This window comes from Prunus avium, chromosome 1 (genome assembly GCF_965620075.1).
Source record: "Prunus avium chromosome 1, drPruAviu1.hap1.1, whole genome shotgun sequence".
NCBI classification, from domain to species: Eukaryota; Viridiplantae; Streptophyta; class Magnoliopsida; order Rosales; family Rosaceae; genus Prunus; species Prunus avium.
The window spans coordinates 58,834,677-58,856,748 of NC_142284.1; the positions used below are offsets into that span (position 1 = coordinate 58,834,677).

Sequence of the window (22,072 nt, forward strand, 5' to 3'; positions counted from 1 at the left end):
AGAAGGCGACGCACTCCATGGCGAGAGATATGTGAAACAGAGACTATCACATGATTAGTAAGAAGGCGACGCACTCCGTCCACCAAACCACCCTCAGCCGCAAGACATTCCTCATCACAATTAACCATATTAACCGCCAATAGAGAGTCTGACTCAATCACAAGAGGCACCAAAGACGCATCCAGCGCAAAGGATATACCAGTCTTAAGAGCGTACAACTTAGTAGCAAGAACAGAGATCCTGCTCGGAGCACACATTGCCAGCGCCCCTACCAGATTTCCTTGAGAGTCACGAACAATTACACCAGCTCCCCTATCTCCCGTCGCTACATCAGCAGCCCCATCCACATTCAGCTTGAAAAAACCATCAGTAGGCGGATGCCACTTAACATCATGAATCGGCGAGGATAAACTTCTATGATTGACAACAAGAGAATGTGTAAACTCTTCATCATAGTCCTTCACACGTTGAACCAAAATTCCGGGAGGGGTGGGTTGGGAACCAAACAGCACCCCATTCCTTTCATTCCACAACACCCATACCGTAAATGCAAAAAGGGACTGCTTAACAGGAGGAATTAGATCCCATGCAGCATCCACCCAAAAACCAGCATCATTCAAATTGAGAAGAAGGAACTCACTAGGAAAATCAAACGCCTCCCACACCTGCATACAAACATCACAGCCCACTAAAGCATGCAGCGTAGATTCACTCACAGCAGCACAACGGAAGCAGGAGGTCTCCTGTGTAACGCGACGCCGGAACAGCACCTCCTTTGAGGGGAGGAGATTGTGAGCCAAACGCCATAACAAATGAAAGATTTTCTGCGGTACCTTGAGCTTCCATAAATGCTTCCAAAGTTTCAAGGAAGGAGAAGAGGGACCAGCAAGACTCCCAACCGACAGCTCCTCCAACCGCTTATACTCCAAAGCTGCCCAGTACGCACTTTTAACAGAATATCTCCCATTTTTAGCAAAATGCCAGATTCTCCGGTCCAGAGTATCACCCATTAAGGGGATAGAAAGAATTGTTTCAGCTTCTGGAAAGGAGAAGTTGTCAAAAATCTTATCAACATCCCACCGACCAGTCGCGGTGATAAGGGCACAAACTCGGGAGTTAGTAAGAAGAGTGGGTACAGATTGAACTGTGAAGCTTCTGTCATTAGGCACCCAAGGATCCCCGTAGATATTAACCAAGCGTCCATCACCAATACGCCATCTGAGGCCCAGCCGGAGCAGGTCCCGTCCCCACAGTAAGGATTGCCAAGTAAACGACGGTAACGACCCAAACGAGGCCTCCAGAAAATCAGAGTGTGGAAAATAGCGAGCCTTTAGCATACGCGCAATCAACGAACCTGGGAATTCCAACAAACGCCATCCTTGTTTACAAAGCAATGCTTGATTAAAACTTGTCAATTCTCTGAAACCAAGCCCCCCTTCAAATTTATGTTGACACAGAGACTTCCACTTTTTCCAGTGAATACCCTTACCGTCACTTTTAGCCCACCAGAAATGGGCGATAATGCCTTCAATCTCACGACATAGTCCCACAGGCAGCCGAAACACACTCATAGAATAAGATGGGATGGCTTGACACACTGCCTTAATAAGGATTTCTTTTCATAAACAAAGAAATATATATATACTAAGAGTATGGCCGCCCGGCTTCACTCTTTAAATGTATCAAGAGTATCGCCGCGCGGTTATACCCTTTATATAAATTCGAATATTTAAAATGTACAGCCGAGCGGCTATACTCTACATAGCCGGGCGGCTATACTCTTTATCTATATTAAAATATTTTAACCGTATAGCCGGGCTGCTATACCTTTTAAATAGATTCGAAAATTTAAAATATATAGCGGGGCGGCTATACTCTTTACATATATTAAAATATTTTAAAAGTATAGCCGCTCGGTTATACGCTTTTAATAAATTTGAATATTTAAATAGCCGAGTGGCTATATGCTTTTAATAAATTCGAATATTTAAAGAGTATAGCCGCGCGGCTATACGCTTTATATATATTAAAATATTTTAAAAGTGTATCATTTTCTTTTTTTAAATATAGAATTAGTTTCTTTAGGTCAATAAATAGTTTTTATATTTATTTAATTACTTTAATTAGTAATTAATATTAATTAACTCCATAAATTATATTTCTTAATAAATAGTAATTAACTTTTTTTTTTTTTTAACTTTAATTTTTCTTAGGAATAGCTAATTGCTTAGTATAACTAGCCTGGTAATTGCTTTTTGGGTGGACTTATTTAAGTGCCTTTAATTCTTATAACTATTAAAAGGTTGGCGATCCAAGTATGGGTTATCTTCTGGAACTTTTGTTGACAAAACTTCGTTACGCAGCTGGTGAAGGCAGTTCCGAATCAAGTAGTAGAGAAAGTTCAGATATGAGCAGTTGTAACGCTGACCCTTCTCATGGTCTGCAAATTGTTGGGATGAGTGCAACTATGCCAAATGTGACAGCAATTGCTAATTGGCTTCAGGTAAGTAGAACTATAAAACATTAACTATGATCCTTCTTGAACAAATGTTTGACTGTAGGCAGTTTATCACTAACACCTGCACATCCCTCAGTGTTGCCTATCTGTGGGTGTTTGGCAATTGATTTAAAATATATAGATACAAAATTCTTTACTTGGATTGTGGAACTTTATATATGGGATCTTGAATTCCACTCTTAATGTAGTTGTTCTGTATATGATGAGTAAAACGTCTCATAAGTTCGGTCTTTCAAGGGAAATTTATGAAATAGTTAAGTCTTGTTGGATCAACTGAGGCTCTCTAGAAACCATATAGTTTACTAAATGACAAATGACGAACTTCCTTCACAACTGATTTCTCTTACCGCAAATCTAAAAGGGATTAATATCACAACACAACAATGTCAATATGGGGATTATTTTCACAGAACAACAATACCAATATGAGGCCAAACTTCTTGTTGAATCAAAGAACAAAAAGTATTGGACGTGTGAGGTGCTAAAGTTAAACTAGAACGGGGTACTAAAATTTTCTGATTTCCCACCTTCATGGATTAACGGGGGAGGATTCACAGCTGACCCCCTCTTTGCTTGGCGACGACGCCACGTTGCTTGAATGGAAGTTGCTGCCAATAACTCCTCTTGAGAGTTTCGCATCTCCTTGTTGAAATGCCACCAAAACTTAGAGACAACAGTCTTCAAGTCGTTGGCCATGAGAGCAAATGCTTCAACTTTTGTGCGAGACTTGACAATTCTGGTCGAGATGGGTAAGTCGGAAAAGGAGGTAAACTTTGATGCCCAATCTAAAAGTTCTTCTCCATAGAAATCATTTTTCCCAAGAAGACGAGTGCTTGAGGGAGCACTACTCTTACTAGATGTGTAGTCCCATACAATGCCTTGCGTGATGAAGAGCATCTTATCAAGTGGTTCCCCTTCTCGAATAATATGGATGTCCTCAGTATACATGACTGGCTTAAGATTCTCACAGATTACTTTCAACACTTGTTCATCCACCGTTTGAAGCATTGGCACCTATGTATGCATGTATAGGTAGTAATCAAATGACTAGGAACATGATTATTATATATACTCGAATTAAAGTCTTTTTGACTGCTTAATCTATTGACATGATTACCAACTAACTCTTAGTCAAGTGATGCTTCTCTTGCCAATGTTGAACGAAGTCTCAATCGTTGTTCAAAATGTTAAAAAACTAGTAACATGGTTTAGATTATCAGTTAGAGGCACTGAATTTTCTGATAGATAGAGGAGTGTATAACTTACTTTCTTTAGGATAGCCAAGCAGAGATGGTACTTGATATTGTTTTTATGTTCCAAAGGAAGAATAGAGAGCATATTCTCCACATGAACATCTTTGCTTTCTTCAAGCTTTCGTTGTAAGTTTTCCATGATCACCGTCTTCATTTCCTTCGGGAGGCCATTTTTAGATAACCATAATTCTATATTGAGATCTTTCATTTTGATCTTCCGTCTAAGCTTCTCTGATCTTGTAGTTGACAACTGCATATAGGTCTGTTCCGCAACAAGAAAGGTAATTCGTTAGTTCATGTCAACACTATTAATGCTAAGACTGATCATCCAATAGAGAAAAAATTTTAACACCAAAGAAAAAGTTTACAATAGAGATTTATTCCAACACCAACCTGTAAATTTCCAATGAGATATAAGAATAGCAGCAAGCCAATTATAGAAATAGACACCGCAAAGAGGTTTTCCCATGCATAGGTACTGGTCTGGAGATTTTGACCAAGAGAACTGCAAAAAAAAAAAAAAAAAAAAAAAATGTATATATATACAGCCCCAACAAACCAGTTAAGAAAATTCTGTTCAGATAAATTTTATGCATACCTTAGATTCCGTAAACCCCACCAGAAACAATTCAAGAACTTTTCTAGATAATCCTTTGACCCCAACACATCAGACTGAATGGCCTCAAGAAATATACCAAAATCAAATGTTGTTGCATTTGGTGGGTTTATAGGGCAAAATTTATTCAGAAATGTTACGTCTCTAGATGTATCGCCATTACAATAAAAAGTACTAGGTTTACATCCATCTTCTCTTCCACAAGCGTAATGCCAGCAAGCTGTTTCTCGTTGAATAGAGAAAAAGTACCAAAAGGCTCCGAGTACCTAATTGACCACCGAACTTTAGCTATAGAAAGTTCAGAAAATTAGGGGTGGGTGGGGAAAGGAGGGAAACAATGTAACTGCAAAGATTTAGGGTTCTTAATAAATATTACTTTAAAGCAAATTTTAGGAAGCAAGACTGAAACTTACATGACTAGCAAGGATGTAGAGAAAGAAATTGAATAAACCTTTAACCCATATTCCAGTCTCCATGCTAGGATTCTTGTTAAGCTTCTTACACGATAGGTAGATGTGAAGAACCCGGGGCGCATATTGCAACAAAACAAGAGAGCTCAAGAACTTCCTTGTATTCAAAGATCCCGAGCCCCTCATTTTGGAAAAGAGAATTAAAATTACAACCTGCACATGTGACAGTAATTTAAGCCAACAGATTAGTTGTGATACATGTTCAATCAATTAAGGTACGTATATAATCTAAAATTTATCACATTTGGTCAACAATTGCTTTGTTCTTGTCATAATCTGAAGCCTCCATGCAGAAAATTTAAGGCTTCTCTTACCTGAGGAAGCGGAAGAAGAGATAAAATGTCAATCAGGATGTAGGATCGCCAAATCTTCTTAGCTATAACCAAACCATCCTTAACTAGTTTCTTTCCTTTTGAAGAAACTACTTTGGATGCCTCAGAAGCCCCAGATGTGTCAACTTCTTTAACTAGTGTTCTAATTTGAAAAAAAATGTGCACTATATAAGATAGGTCGGTGATTGATCGTAAAATAAGAGCAGCTTTCTTCAAATTTTGGTCCAATCCAAGGCACTTGCGATCCTCATGGATGATAGGAATGTAAAAGAACAAAGGATCCAGTGAGACTGCAAAAACACATGATATTATAAATAACTTGTTCCACATTGGAAGGAACGACCCTTGTGGATCAAGAATTTCCTTCATTAAATTTGGCCATTTTTCACAAGGTTCTCCATCTTTCATGGCAGATTTTCCATTTGCAGCCTCTAAAGTCAGAGCAGGTTCTGGATAAATCCTGAAGAAGACATACCCAAAATTCAAAATTTGCAATATTATGATCATATATTTTCATTGTGATCACAAACATGTTGCATATCTTAATGAAAGCTTGACACAACAAGAATTTTCCTTACAACCATCAAGAAAATAATTAGATGTTTGGCATTTCAAATGGTGAAGTCAGATACTTGATACAAAATAAATTCAAAAGAAGACAAATAGTCTTAGAGAGTGAGAAACTAATAACCTCAGGAAAAAGGTTTTCTCCTCTGAGCTCTTCATAACTAAAGTTATTTCAGGGATGTCCACAGTTGAAGCTTCTTTGTGATACAATATCCTCTTCACTGTTTCATACTTATATATCGCCTCTGAACTCTTGATAGAACTAAATTCAAGCATGCAAGGTACAAAAACATTGTTCACAATTTATTTTACATAATTGTTTTCTTATATATACAATTATTCTCTTATGCGGACGTCTGAACGTTATTACCGGACGCCATTGTACACATGGAGGAAAGCAGGGAGGTAGTAGAAAATATGCAGACATCCACATAGAAGAGAAAAAATATATATATATATATATTAATTGTAGGACATGCAATGACAAGTTTTTTATCAATTAAAATTTCATTAGGAAATTAGAAAATGTGTAAGTACTAAGGCTTAGGCAGAAAAACAAATGTAACAATAAGTTAGTGCCGTTTTGATGCTTAGCCTAAATAACAAAAAAAAGAAAAGAAAAAACAACAACAACAACAACAAAAGAAAATTGCGTTGCCTATGGTTGTAATTGCCTTGTCCCCAAGTATCAACAACAACAGCAAATTTAGTTTATTCCTATGTGAAATTTTTGCAAGTACCTCTTTCTACACTAGTGGATGGTAGGAGACTTTGTCAACGAAGTGGTTGTGCCGGCTACAAACACAGTAAACTGATCCCAAAACATATATCCACAAAAGGAGATGCTGATGTCTGAGATAAAAATTTCTGTTTGATTAACTTCATAATTAATTTTGACTGCATTTGAAAAGTCAACAAAAGTTCTGGGCTTCCATATTTTTTTATAAAAAAAAAATTTATGAACTACACTCTTTTGGGAATTCTGGAATTGGTTTGCTACATTAATTCACACACCTTGAATCAGAACAGAACAATTTTTTTTAGTTTATTTCAACCATATGCATTGTAAAGGTTCATATTTGATTCTACATAGAGGAAATTTTTCAAGGAGGACAAGTTTTAAAACGAAGAAAAAAACCTCGTAAGCATCGATATAAAATTTTCGACATCTTATGATTTAACTGTCACCATACCAAAATCATGGGGTCAAGTACTTAGCTTATTCGATGACACAAATTTGTTTAATGTTTAAACCTTTTTACAATAGAAGATTGAGAACTGTGATCAGCAGAGGCCATAGAAGATTGAGAAGAGAACTGATAGATGGCAGCAGTACCTCAAGTTGAGCTTCAATAAGGATGGGGCAAAGTGCTAAGAGGAGTAGCAGAGCAGAATGTGGCACCTCAAACTCGTTTTTTAGTCATTTTGGTCCTCCAACTCTCGCAGTGTTCCAATTTAGTTGACTTTTTAGAGGATAATTATATATAAATCCAACTTAACATTGTTATCCTTCAAATATACCGAAAAATTCACATAATTTGACGGATGTACTAAATTAGAGGTTCGAAAACCCCAGGCACTAACATTCGAATTTGGTACAAGAATTCGGTCCGATTCGACCGGGTTGGCGGTTGGAAATGCTAGCCTAAATACATGCAATACATGTCAAGAGGAAAAATTTGTTATTATAAATTTGCGGCCACGTGGCATGTTAGTAGGTGGAAGCTGCAAAGACATAATGCGACGCACGTCTTGATATACAGCATGCAATGCAAGCAAAGCAAAAACCAAAATCGAACTTACTCCTCCATCACTCTCTTCTTCTCAGCTCAACGTCTCTGAATGGATGCTTCTTCGTCTTTGCAACTCTCTCTCTCTTCCAAAACAGAAACAGAGAGTCAGAGTCAGAGTCAGAGTCAAGAGTTTCCTTCCTGTCAAGTCCTCAAAACCTTCCGTCCCTCGAGTTTCTCGGGGCCATGTACGCCCGCAAATCTCTATCTCTCTCTGCCAACCTCCAAATCACAACACACTACGTTACCCTCATTTTTTTTTCCCTCTGTTTTTTTCTTTTCTTTTTTAATTTTTTTGGATTTTCCATTCATGTCCTCTCCTCCCTCCCGTTCCTACTTTCTGGTTTCACAATCAACAAACCAAAAGCAGTTTAATTTTTATTATTTTTATAGGACATTAATCAATAATTAGAAAGAAAAAAACAGAAATATCTGCAAACCCAGAAACGCCAGGCAGCCCAGCCAGAACTCCTGCAATCCACGAGCACTTCATTTCTTAATTTTCCGGTGCAGGGATTTCTGGTCTGGTTTTTGGGTCTCCTATCCCTCCTATCTCTTTTGGGTACATACAAATTTTTCTGTATTTCCTCCTATACATTAAAGTTTTGACATTTGGTTTTTGAGATTGGATTTTCCACACCTTCTGATTTCTGCGACATTCTTTGATATACAGAGGTTTCTTTCTGCCTTTCCTCTGACATTCCCCGGATTCTGAAATTGCATGGAATTTGGGTATCTGGGTAAGGGTCAATAATCATCAAAAGGCTTTAGCTATGTGAATTCAGGTTATTTATTGGGTGGAAAGAGATACCCAGATTGAGAATTTGAGGAGAAATGATGGATTGAAGGGAAACTCTTGGGTTTCCCCGGTAATGCAGGCAACATATTTGATTAATGATCTCACTCACATATTTTGCAAAAGGGGTGAATAGTTTGGAAGCATTGGAAACAGGGAATTTTGGGAGGTGCAAAAAAATATGGGCTGCATTTGTTCAAAAGGAGCCTCAGAACAGGAAAAGGTGGAGGATTCTGACACGGTAGAACATACTTTGAAAGATTATTCGGTTCAATTGGTTGCTCCTACCCCATCATTGAGGGATGACTTTGTAGCCGAAGTAAGTGGTCTTGGTGGTGGTGGTGCTGATGGGTCAGTGCGCTTGTTATCAAAGACGGCCTCAAGAGCCAATAGGAGAAGCAATGCTGCTAATGATGAAGATCCTAATAAGACCCAAGTCATCTCAAAACCTGGGAATTCTAATCATCAAAGATGGGCAACAATGGATATGGGAGCAAATGAAAAGAAAACGGTGATGTCTAGGATAGTGAGCATGCCACATGGTGCAGAAGGAGAACAAACTGCTGCTGAATGGCCATCATGGCTAACTTCGGTTGCAGGAGATGCCATCAAAGGGTGGGTGCCTCGACGGGCAGACTCGTTTGAGAAGTTAGACAAAGTTAGTTCTAATTGTTGCTTCTCTAATTGCCTTTTATTTAGTGCTATAAATGCCTGCTTCAATTCTGTTGTGGTTTCTATGTCATGATATGTTATGTGATTTCAAAGATAATGTTAATGACTGGTAAATGGATTTCAGCTTGGTCTGAATGTTTAAGATAGAACAGCATCATGTGCATCTTTGTGTGTCTATGTTTGTAGTTGTGTATTTTACATATGATATAAAATAATATGTATTTGGGACGTATGTACATTATTTATGTCAGATTTCGTTTGTATGTGTAGGCAGAATTTTTGTCTCAGGTTGAAATAGCTGTCAATTTGACTATTCATTCAGTCATCTTATGTTTAACATTTCCAATGAATGTTTTCTTTGCAGATTGGACAAGGAACTTATAGCAGTGTATACAAGGCTCGTGACCTGGAAACTGGTAAAATTGTTGCACTGAAGAAAGTACGATTTGTAAATATGGACCCGGAAAGTGTTCGCTTTATGGCTAGAGAAATCCATATTTTACGAAGACTTGATCATCCAAATGTTATGAAACTCGAAGGGCTGGTCACTTCAAGAGTGTCATGCAGTTTATATCTTGTCTTCGAGTATATGGAGCATGACCTTTCTGGTCTTGCAGCAACACGCGGCAACAAGTTTACAGAAGCTCAGGTACGCACTTTTGTTTTGCTTTCAAACATTTAAAGATTTTCATTGTGGCCATTATTTGTTTAATGAATCAGGTTGTATGGTTTGACATGTTTTATCTATGAATTAAGTACTAATTGAGTATAATGAATTCTTTTTTTAATGTTAAAGACTGAAATTATCAAATTCTGTAACCAAACAGAGAAACTATCAAATTCATTTTCTATTTCCTTCCTGGGAAATATTTCAGTGAAATCAAGAGATGGAGGCCCTTCTTCTCTTGTACCTTTCTCGTCTGTCTATTTATTTACTTCAGCTTCTTATCATGAGTAGTCCCTGTACCATTTCAGGCATATCATTTTCGTCCTTTTTCTTTCAAGTCAATCAATGTCATCCCCATCCTCTCATGTCGCACATCAATGTCATCCTCGAAGTCAGTTCTGTCCAATTTTCCGTCAAAGGAATACTATTACAAGCAATACTAATGTTTGGATTTTCCGTGAACTTGTTATGTTGTCTGTACTCTCCTTTTTCTTCCGTTGAAATGCCATTTTGTCTCTGCTTTTTCTGTTATTTTTAAACTGAAGAATACTTGTTTGCAACAAAATATTCTTAAATTATAATTCATGTGATGGAATTGCAGATTAAATGTTATATGCAACAATTGCTTCTTGGACTTGAACACTGTCATAGTCGAGGTGTCCTGCACCGAGATATCAAGGGTTCAAATCTTCTGATTGACAACGACGGAGTCCTTAAGATTGGTGACTTTGGTCTGGCGACCTTTTATGAGCCTGGTCAAAAGGAGCCATTAACTAGTCGTGTTGTAACTCTGTGGTTTAGGGCACCTGAGCTTTTGCTTGGTGCCACTGCGTATGGAGATGCTATAGACCTGTGGAGCACTGGCTGTATCCTTGCGGAAATGTATGCTGGAAAGCCTATCATGCCTGGTAGAACAGAGGTAAAGGAGTTATTCCTATAAATCTAATGGCAATTTGTAATGATAAGTTATGTTTACATTCCTAGTTTCTTGAGTTACTCTTCTCCTTTTGTTTGCTTGGTTTATGATGAAAATTGCCAAAACTTATAGAGCAGTCAATTTATTCTGCATGGGTTTTCTTCGAGAATAAGTTATCAATAAGTTTCAAATCTTCTAGTTTTATATATTTGTGCATACAAATTTTCTGTAAATGTTTTACACATTAACTGAATTTTCTCTTGAGTTTTTATATAACTTACATAAATTTAGTAATAGTTGTAAAATCAAATCTGTTGTATTAAGTGGCAGTTAATATTTGTTATTTTTCAGGTGGAACAAATGCATAAGATTTTTAAGCTTTGTGGTTCACCGTCTGAGGACTTCTGGAAGAAAACAAAATTACCACATGCAACTAGTTTCAAACCTCAACAACCTTACAAGCGTCGTATTGCTGACACTTTCAAAGAGTTACCTTCTTCATCTTTGGCTCTTATTGATAGACTCCTTTCAATAGAACCAGAGAAGCGGGGATCAGCTGCTTCGGCACTTAGCAGTGAGGTAAATTTGAGTTTCTTCTTTTAATACTAAAACCATATATGCCTTCATACTGCTGTTGAATGCTATATATCTTCTGGTTTTGCGTTAGTTTCACCAACTTGAAAATATTATATCATGCAATTGTTCCTATAGTTTCCAGAAATTTCATGTCCTCTGTGTTTTCAGAGGAAAACAATGGTCTTTAGTTCTGGGAATAGCAATTTATTGACTGAATGAAGTTCTGAGAATTGAAGAGATATTGTCTTTAGCTTATTGGATATGGTTTCTGCTACTTGAGAAAAAAAGTACTGTCCCATATCTGACTTTTTCTCATACTTTGCGTAACAGAAAAACTATACTTTGTCAAGAGCTGAGGGAAATGACAAAGGCATAAGGATCACTTATCTTGGCAAGAAATTATTGAAATACATTTAAGTTGTTTCTCTTATGCATATCCGAATTGTATAATTAACTGGGTTATCATACACGCCAATGTAGACCACATTTTGGAGAAATTGTTTGAACTGTAAGAAGGCCTTGGTATAGTTCATTTTTCCATTAAAACCTACGCAACCGATATTACCTCTAGTCAAGAAGAGAAAAGTATATTACTTGTTATAGCTAACCAATTATTTAGAAATCATTCACTGAAAATTTTGTAACTAATTACTGAACCTGATTTCTTTACGGATTATTTCCAAAATCTGTACAAAATTTGATATTGTCAGTATCCCAGCCTTTCTTCTTTCCTCGCAATGTAGGATTAGTTGCTTTTTTAATCCTAATTTTGCCATTGTGGCAGAAGGATTTATACTTGTTTTGTTGTCATAAGTGTCTATTGTACACTGACCTGATGAGATGCATACACAATCTTAAATAAAATTGAAAAAATTGCAAACATGGAAAATGATTTTTTGTTCATTGCTCCTGTCAATATCCTTTTGATATCATTTATGTATGTGGTTCAAGTGTAAATATTGTTAATTTAATTTGGATATGTTTATTTCAGTTCTTCACTACGCAGCCACTACCTTGTAATCCATCAAATTTACCAAAATATCCTCCAAGCAAAGAGTTTGATGCCAAGCTTCGGGATGAGGAAAAAAGGTAAATCTCTAGGAGGCCTCTATTTCTTTGAGTCTCATGTAGACATTGAAGATGAGAAAATATTAACAATCTTATTCATTTTAGTTTCTCACAGTTTTAGTTGTAATATTGTACTTCTCAGTTTATTTTCCTCTTATTATCCTTTCCCTAAACTGATAAGTTGATAGTATATTGGGATAGAATTCATAATTATTGGTAATTATTTTTACTTGAGGCAGGCTGTGTTTGGCACTTAGAATTATAGCTTCTAGGATTACTGACACGCAGGTGTGAATTTTGGATATGTTTACTCAACCCATTTTTGTAATATATGATGATGATATGATGATTTATAACAGAAGAAAGTAACTAAGCTGTCACTATAGATGTATAACTCTACTAGGTTCCAAATCCCTCACAGCTTTTGTTTGGAGATATGTTTTCTGAGTGAAGCTTAAATTAAAAACATCTATCTCCTTTAAGATTAGTAAGAAGAAAATTTTATAACATTTCTCAAAAGGTGATGCTGTCAAAGTTCCTCGACTCTTATATATTCGATCTCTTATTATATTTCAGGCGAAAAGCAGATGCTTTTGAAGGACGTGGTCCTGAATCTGTTAGAAGAGGTTCAAGAGATACCAAGGCAGTGCCAATGCCAGAGTTTAATGCTCAGGAAGATGCATCTTTGCAGGTATTATAAATGGCTCAACACATATACCCATTAATTAATTCTTGTACTTGATATTTTGAGTTTCACTTTGGCTAACATAAATACAGCAGGGACAGAGAAACCTGAAAACCACAGGTCACAAGTACATGCCCCAACGAGATAGTGTCTCTGGCTTTGCAATGGAACCGCCCGGAGGAGCTAGGCAGAATGGATACTCGCATTGTAGTTCAATGATACACCCTAGTGCAGTAGGATCATCATTGAATAAGACAGTTTCTACACTAAATAAGTCAGAGCTAAGGACACAGAAATCTCACAAGCCTCAAGCTGGAGCAGACTTTTTTAATTCTTCCAATAAGAAGGATGAAAGAGTGCATAGCAGAGATTCCAGAATGGTAAGGAATTGATTTTGTTTCTTCTATTGTTGTCAACTAAACAGGGATTAGACAGGACCATTTTAACACAATGTGGCATAGATTACTAAGGAATGTGCAAGCTTTTTTGTAATATTGCCCATATGCTCTTTTCAAATTCCTTTTCCTATTTGTACTCTTGTTTTATGATATAACGGTATTCTTGAATTATGAACCGCCTTATTTGTATGGTTTCAGGGCTATGTACCCAAAAACAGAATCCATTACTCTGGACCATTGGTGCCCCCAGGAGGAAACATTGAAGACATGCTCAAAGAGCATGAGAGGCAAATCCAACAGGCTGTACGTAAAGCACGGGCACGTTGACAGGGGCAGACCCAATAGAGAGCTTTGATAACAACCATGGAAGACATATCGGTGGTCCTGAACAGTCGATATTCTGCTGCCTCTCTTGTAACCATGCTGTCTGCTCACCAAAAACAGCCACTTGCACCTGCCAAGTTTGCTAGTGAACTATAAAAGCCAATGAGAAATGTTAGCATGAAGGCTGAACCAAGATGAACGTAGTTATATATTCAGAAATGAAAAGCAATGTATGGGGTGGATGATATATTCTTTTGTACCGCTGAAGTGAGAAGCGAGAAGGATTTGTGGGTTTTTTGTTGGTTACTCAACAATTATAGGTTTTGGGCTTTCGCCTTGTACAGAGGACGGATGTTGTTGATGTACATTGTAAGATATCGATTTTCTTTTCTTCATGATTCAGTTTTCTTGTAAGTTACGAATACGCTGGATTTTACGCGCTGATATGCATACTGGGCTAATCTGTCAACAGTTTGTACGCAATAATTACCAGTTTTTTAGGCAACATGATCAACTCCAGCGATGCTACTCTTGCTGTGGAAAGCAGCATTAGAAGATGTATTTTTTCCTTTCCTATCTAAAAGGGGAAAAAAATTAACAAAATAGTTAATCTCAAATATATCTTTAATGTGACACTAGACTGTAGGGATAAAATCATTTTTTACCACATTACAAGACAACCTATTAACATCCACAAATAATGAGACAAAAATGGGGCACCGCCGTCGTCCACTCGAAGCTTCCCTCCGCAATCCTTAAAAAGCAATACAACCACAACTGGACGAGGCTCCTATCGTATTTCCCACCATTCATGCAATGGGAAAGACGCCCTTGAGAACAGACGTAAACCGCAAGCAACAAAGCTGACAAAATCCTAGTCGTGAGACTGGCTGCGCTAGAAAAACCCTAACCAATCGGACGATATATTTTGCTATGTATCTTTTGATGAATAGTCTGTTTATTTTCGAGAGAAATGTTAGTTAGGAATTGAAAGGGTTTAGGGAGCTGATGAGAGAGGAGACCAATCCATAAATTAGGGTAACCCAAAAATATAAATATCCTTGGACTGTTAATGGAATAAAACAATGAAACCAAATTGACAAAATTGAAACATCCGAATCAAATGCCTTCTAACATAGTGATTAGAATGTTGTTTACCATTATTATTTGTAGCTAAAATGCATGGGAAGTATATGTAAGAAAGGAGGGGGAGGAGGGTGATGAAGAAATGAAAGCTAATGCATGAAACAAAGACTTGAAAAGAAAAAAGTCAATTAAAACTATTTAAAAAATTTCTAATTGGTTTTTAGTTTGTATGTATGTATCATTCCTAAGACAATTACAGTACTGTCAAAGAGATTCTGCAGTACATCTGTTGAGCTAGATAAGAAGACATAGCATACAAGAACCACACAAATAGCAACTTCTTTATTGAGAAGGAAAATAGAAAACGGAGAGAAAGAAAAGGAAAAAAAACAACAAAAAGGAAGAAATAAAACAAGATGTACTAACTTGAAGAGCCCGCAAACTTTCTGTACAATTGGCTTAACATATACATTAACTGCACGACTCGCCTTATAACTCTAGAACTAGTTTTTGTTTAGTGAGCACCAATGATATCATAAATTAGACTACATATCCTGCTGCTTAGGCTTTCGACTCAATTCAGAATATTGGCCACCCATTAGCTGCAAAATTTCTTCCCACAAACTTTCTGACGAAGACTCTGATGAAGCCCCATAAATCAAATTTGAGCTGCAAGCAGCCACATACCAATAATCCGATTCAATCTCCTCTGTCAACTGATCCAGCTGCCACCCAGCATATCCAACAAAGAATCTGAAATCCTGGGGCTTAACAAGACCCTTCTTTACTAGCCCAGCAGCTTCATCCAGGCTGTTACGAGCACCAAAACAAAGGCCAGGGATCACCTCTTCAAACCCAGGAAGCTTTGTCTTGCCCGCTGTTTTTAACAAAAACATGCTTGCCTCGAGAGGCCCACCAAAATGCAAAGAACAATCAGAAAATGTGGTTGCAAGATCAAGATTAGTGGGCTTCATGTGTTTGATCCTTTTGTGGAGTGGCCTGTTGATAACAACTCCAAATGGCCCCTCTTCTGGGTGTCTGGTTCCTGATCTGAGGAGAAGAACAACCGTTCTTTCAAAAGTGCGAACTCCGTCAAGCTTTTCTGTGGCAACCAGGACACAGCCTGTCTCAGGTACAGAAATAGGATGAGCCCACTTCAGACCAAGAGGTTTCGATTGGTAGGGAGTCCCACCTTGGTTCTGAGCATCAGATTCCGCTTGTTCTCCCTGTTGAAAGTTTCCAGTGTAAACTTGACAATTTATGGAGGATCATCAGAGATTTTATTTGGTAACGATGCTAGAATTACTAACATCCTGTGAGGACCAACATAACTTACAAGCACATTATCTGGATCTGGCCATTAGACTTAATAAATGCTAAGACTTCAGATAAATAAGATCAAAAGAAAGTGCAAGAAAATTTTACGCAGGCAACGTAATGCTGGATCAGGGGGTATTCCAGGAATATCACTTGTTTCTTTCCTCAAAGAAAACTCCCTAAATGTAGAGGGAATGATGCACTAAAAACCAAAAGGTCACAAACCAATACCAGTTGTGGAAAAAAGAAGAAAAAAAGAAAAAGAAATCTACGCTAGGATATCAACACTTCTACAAGGCTCTGCACAATCATCAACTTAGAACAGTAAAGACAATGAAATACATAAGGGGGGAGCAAAGCAAGACCAAAAAAAGTTTATCAAAGGAAAACACGAGAAACACGGAAAAGCAGTCCATCAAGTGAATGGTCCATGTTAATGAAAAGTGGTTAGGTTGGGTCAAATGTTGATTTCTCATTTTGGAAACCTGGAAAAACCAACTGATCTACATAGATTTTCTATCTGTGTATTTGTAAAAACTCAAATCATAAGGTCAACTCAAGCCCATCCATGTTACCTTTGCATACCCACTTCAGCCCTTCAGCCTCCTCCCATATATCTCCTCTCTTTCTCTATCTCTGTCTCTCTTGATTTTTCAATCAGATTTCTTTTACTTAGATTTACAAATAAGTTGGAGATTTTCTTTGTGTATTCGTGTAGTAAGATATTTGTGATATGGTCGGTCTGTGTCAGTGAGTTTTGCTTTATCTAAAAAAACAGGAGTATGGGTATGGGTCATGTGGCTGAGAAACCAAATTTGAGAGGGCAAATAACACATGTAAACTAATCAATAACAAGATGTTTGGAAATTCTATAAGGCTCATAATCACCTTGAAATAAAAAAGATTAACTAAAAGGGGAGAGGAGTGAAACTTCTTATATCTGATGAGTATCCTATAGGACACAATGATTACACATTTTAGTTTCAGAGGACATTAGCCCTTCGGGAAAGTAAAACATCACCTGCCACCCAGTATATAGCTTTGCTCTGAACTCTCTCCAATCCAAGTTTATACGATAATTTTTCTGGGAAGAAGTGTCTCTAAAGTTTTCTGAAGAATCATTTTCTTTTTCACCATCACCTTCTGGAATAGAGCGGTCACCATTTCCTGTATGAAATATCACCACCATCATGACCTCATAAATTAAGTTGTAACAGAAAAACAGTAGTTATTTTTGCATGTCAGGACCCTAGACCATGCTCAATGAAAGTAATATGTGAAAGCTAAGACCTGCCTTCAGGTATACATACATACATACATACGGAGGATATGTATTTTGGATTGATTTAGGATTTTATGAAAAAAATACACAAAGAAAGAAAGAACCATGTAGATAATCACTTTGAAAAAAGCTAGAACCCATAGAGCTGTAAGTGTAAGGGAAAGTAATATTATTTAAAATCTCAGCCACAAGCCGAGGATATTCTCTCAATAGAATAAAGGGAAATAGAATAGATCATTAAGCACTTGGGGTTAGCCCAAGTGATCAAGGAGGGTGGGTGATGAATTAGGATTAGGATAGCTCAAGGGTTCAACTCCCTCCACAACCAATAAAAAAACAGAAAAGATCATTAGCTTCCTGAAAGCAGTGAAGATATATATTAAACTGGACAGAAAATTTCAAATTAAAGACATTTTAACCTTCTGGCCATTCTACACCTGACTATTGGGATCAACAAAATCTAGTAAACCACCACCAAATACATGATCCTTTAAAACAGTAACCATATATACTAAAAATCTACAGCTTGGAAAAGTTTTAAGCTGAGAAGTGATTGGTGAGCTAAACCAATAGAATTAAGTACCCAGAAAAAAACAAAACAAAACAAACATTCGAGTTGGTGTAGGTTACAAAATGGGTTTCTGCAAAGAAATATAAGTTTACAAAGGAACCTTTCTCTATTGTTGGATAGAACATATTCATAGGCTCTTTGAGGTATAGGAAGTGGTGTGTGGAATTGAGAAAAGGATTATATCCTGTAAATTCTAAACAACGAGTTATAGTTGCATCCATTGTCAAGAAAATCTAGATATTAACTCTTCTTCGCAGGAATGCAGTATCTACAGATACTCCAGTCCTTGCACAATTTCCCCTTGTTATTTTAAGCAAGCTCCGATAATGATAGGTCTCAATTTCGACATTTCAAGATCAAACTAATAGCTCTTTGACCAAGAATTGATTTTAAAACAACAAAATGCACCAAACAATCACTGTCTATCACAAGTGGGGACACTTATGTGCCAGACTCTAATTCGTCGAAACAAATGAATCTTTTGTCAATGTTGTCCAAACAGTCATGTAAATTGTATCATGCTGTAAGAGTAGAAAATATAGACACCGCGCCTAATATAAAGCATTACCCATCTCTACCTAGGATGCTAAAATTAAAAATAGAATAGCATCGTTAAAATGACAAATAGATAGGGGACAATGATAAGAAGCTTGGCTTCCTTCTAGGAGTAATCTAGCAATACCACCAACTGTCACTGTGGGCATTCTGTTTTCTTAGGTTCCAAGCCTAAAACTTAGTGTTTAGCTTAAACATCAGAGAATCCAAGTTCAGTAGACGGTAGATTTCGACATCTACATGCTCCAGCTCCCCGAAACCCAAACAGAGCAGAAAGTCAAACTTCACAATTATAAACGTCGAAATTTCCCACGATGCTCATCTATCACCACGATCACAAACCCATAAACACAAATCGAAGCAAGATAAACCAAACCCACCAGCAAATCAAAATCTAAGCAAACAAAATTCATAGCGACCAATCACATGCAATTCAATTCCAGTTCAGAAAGCATACCTGAAGAAGAGGAAGAGTTAGATGAATTTCCATTATTGTTCTTCTTCCCCATGGCTCTGACAACCAAAGAACGAAACCCATTAGAGGAAACCCTGCGCTTCGAATTCAGGACCCCACTCTCAAAGTCCCTCCCATCTTCAACACCAGCCCAAGAAGGCCTCACATTTCCGAAGTTCCAAGAAATGGGTTTCTCAGTAAACGAGTTCCTATGCATAAAAGGGCTTCTGTTGATGCTCTTGACGTGCAGGGAGCACAGATCCATGGCGGCCTCACCAGCAGAACAGTTTTCCGGGCAAAAGAAAATATGGGTCTGCAGAGTTTACTGTTCTTCTCAACGTTGGAAACGATGAGAAAGAGAGTGAGAGAGTGGAGGGTGAGAAAATCGGTAACGGATATATAAAATGGAAAAACAACAAAACAAGACACCAATCAGAAACCAGAAGAGAGCTGAAAACGACGGTATGCAGCAGAGAGAATATGCTTTATTTTAATCGAATTGTGTGTTTGTGAGGCAGTGAGAGACTGCAGTTTCACAGCCTGGTGATTTTAGTGTGGTTACATCTAGGCGAGTTGCGTGTGCGCTGGCGGGTAAAGTTGTAAACTGACGCGCATTTGCAACTGCTTCTTCACCATATCTCCGCAATGAGCAGACTTTTCTCGAGCATGTTTTCTAAAAAGGAACAAGTACAATAAACCCCCCAACCTATTGGGCTATTTTCAAGTACACCCCAACCTATCGAAAATTTACAATTACATACACAACGTCACGAAAAATTACAAGAGAGCCCCCTCCGTCAGTCAGACTGTTAGTCAATCTGTTAAATACTGACGTGTCAAAAGTGTGACTCATTTTTTTCATGATGTGGACTTCCACGTGGACCAAAAATTAATAAAAAATTATTTTCCTGTTTAAATTATTTATTGTTGTTAAATTAATTCAAATTTTAAAATTTAAAAAAATCTGGCAAAAATTTATCTTCCTCTCTCTCTCTCTCTCTCTCAGAACCCCAGAACCAGAACTCTCTTTCTCTCTCTTCCTCCATAGCCTCTACCACCAAACCCTCCTCCATCTCATCTTCCTCTACCAAAAAGTAAAGAAACAACCCAGCTTGCTCCCCCCCAACCCCAACAAAATCTCATCGTCCCCGAGCCTTCAAAGACTTCAACTTTTTTCTCTCCTCCAAAAGAAGTAGAGACCACACCAATCACCCACCCAACCCTCCTTCTTCCCCTTTCATAATTCAATTCAAAATCAAACCCATCAAAACTCTCTGTCTAATCACACGCAGACGCACAGCTTTTCTTGTTTGATTTCTTCTATTTGTACCATAAAGAAAAAGAGCACATCAGTATCTGCAAAAAATCTCTCCCAAGAATAACAGAAAACGAAGGCCCTACAGAGGAGGACCATCACTAACCCACAAAGCCTTTTCCTTTCCCCCACACGCGCAAACCCAAAATGGCTCAGATTCTCAGAGACAGAGTATTTGGAAATTCAAAGAGACACAGCCAACGCTATAATCCAATCCAAACCACCATGCCCGTATACCCAGTTGAAGACCTCCCCAACCCATTTGGTGAACTGGGTCCGAACCTCTCCGACAAGGAGCTTCGAGAAACCGTCTACGAGATCTTAGTCGGAGCCTGCCGGAGCTCTGGAGCCAAACCGCTTACTTACATCCCGCAGTTCGAGAAGACCGACCGGTCCGACCGGATTACTCTGTCTTCGTTGCCATCATCGCTTCAGAGGTCGTTGTGGGGTTTGTGGTTTGGGGAAAACGATCAGATCTGTGGCATGGGGTGGGGGAGGTGATGGGTTGGGCTGGAACAAGAGAGGTGTTAAGGCTGGGATGGGTGGCCTGAGTAAGCTTGGGTGGCTGGGGGCTAGGAGGAGAGGAGAGGAGAGATCGATCGATCGAGAGAGAGGACTTTGATTTTTGAGTTTTTTTTTAAATTTTGCTTTTTAAAATTTGAATTAATTTAACAATAATAAATAATTTAAACAGTAAAATAATTTTTTATTAATTTTTGATCCACGTGGAAGTCCACATCATTAAAAAAAGGGTCCCACTTTTGACACATCAACATTTAACAGACTCACTAACAGTTTGGCTAACGGAGGGGGCTCTCTTGTAATTTTTCGTGACGTTGTGTATGTAATTGTAAATTTTCAATAGGTTGGGGTGTACTTGAAAATGGCCCAATAGGTTGGGGGGTTTACTGTACTTAACCCTAAAATTTTATATTCAAGTGTGGTGTTTTGGGTGAAAATTCATATAAAAATTTAAATTGAAAAGATGTGACTATTTAAGTTTTGAAAAATAATGCATTTTTAAGTGAATGGATGACTTACTTATCTCTTCAAATAAAATCACATATTTTGAGAAATGTTCTTCAAATTCAATGAATAGGCAAGTCCCACACATTTTAGAAGTAACTTTTAATACTTACATATTCAAATGCATACTCCGTGGATGCTAGAAATTATTATAGTTAGTGTCTCATTGAGTACAATCGTGATTCGTTAACTAGGGCCTTATGATTTGGAGTGCAATAGTTGTGAGGACGTGGTCATTCTATTCTGGGAGGCAAGCGTAGGTCAATCATGAGTATCATACAAGGGGGTGTAAATTGTCTTAAAGACATAATGCCAAGCATCTGCCACGACCAATTTTTTAGGTGTTTCCAACTCATATCATGTTAATTTAGAACTGTGTATGCTTGTAATTTTAAGCATGAAATTGTATGATTTTTTTATAAAAAAAACTCTATGCAATTTGACTATATTTCTACAATAATATAACTTTGATGGTTTTGTGTTAAAAATAGAGTTATTTAAACTAACACCCCCTCATATTTTTGAGTTTTTCACAAAACCTCTTGAGGTTTAAAAATTACACAAACACCCCTGAAATTTTAAATTGTTTTCACAAAACCCCTTTTTGTTGATTTTTCGTCCAAATATTTATGATTTTATACAAAAATTTCTCCAAATGAAAAAATTAGTATTTAAAATTATATTACACATGCATTCATTGAGGCTAACTTTGTCATTTGCATAAGGTTTTTTTTTCAAAGAAATCATCAATTCTTGGACGAATAATCAAATAAAAGGGAGTTTGTGTCACGCCCCGAAAGGGTCTCACCACAATAGCC

General features: G+C 37.5%; 3 protein-coding genes across 4 annotated transcripts; 1 reads left to right on the forward strand and 2 right to left on the reverse strand.

The window, feature by feature from the left end:
• Positions 1–2,817: 2,817 nt before the first annotated feature.
• On the reverse strand, positions 2,818–6,131 carry LOC110756018 (cyclic nucleotide-gated ion channel 1-like). Its single transcript, XM_021957389.2, has 7 exons — positions 5,881–6,131; positions 5,172–5,649; positions 4,801–5,010; positions 4,370–4,653; positions 4,165–4,276; positions 3,785–4,033; positions 2,818–3,532 (listed from the first exon to the last, which is right to left on the reverse strand). Exons 1-7 carry the CDS (start codon positions 6,030–6,032, stop codon positions 3,011–3,013), a joined length of 2,007 nt encoding a protein of 668 aa, XP_021813081.2. The 5' UTR covers positions 6,033–6,131; the 3' UTR covers positions 2,818–3,010.
• Positions 6,132–7,543: 1,412 nt separating this feature from the next.
• Positions 7,544–14,117, forward strand: LOC110755987 (putative serine/threonine-protein kinase At1g09600). Of its 2 annotated transcripts, XM_021957335.2 has the most exons (9): positions 7,544–8,108; positions 8,220–9,000; positions 9,379–9,663; positions 10,283–10,600; positions 10,949–11,176; positions 12,165–12,262; positions 12,818–12,932; positions 13,019–13,306; positions 13,523–14,117. In XM_021957335.2, the coding sequence occupies exons 2-9, from the start codon at positions 8,524–8,526 to the stop codon at positions 13,649–13,651; spliced, it is 1,938 nt and encodes a 645-aa protein (XP_021813027.1). In that variant the 5' UTR covers positions 7,544–8,108; positions 8,220–8,523; the 3' UTR covers positions 13,652–14,117. The 2 variants fall into 2 exon arrangements, with proteins under 2 accessions (XP_021813027.1, XP_021813028.1); XM_021957336.2 differs by having other exon boundaries at positions 7,544–9,000; positions 13,022–13,306.
• A 931-nt stretch (positions 14,118–15,048) lies between these two features.
• Positions 15,049–19,755, reverse strand: LOC110755988 (electron transporter, putative (DUF179)). The gene is made up of 3 exons (XM_021957337.2): positions 18,917–19,755; positions 17,073–17,218; positions 15,049–15,960 (listed from the first exon to the last, which is right to left on the reverse strand). The coding sequence occupies exons 1-3, from the start codon at positions 19,176–19,178 to the stop codon at positions 15,280–15,282; spliced, it is 1,089 nt and encodes a 362-aa protein (XP_021813029.1). The 5' UTR covers positions 19,179–19,755; the 3' UTR covers positions 15,049–15,279.
• Between the last annotated feature and the right edge of the window lie 2,317 nt (positions 19,756–22,072).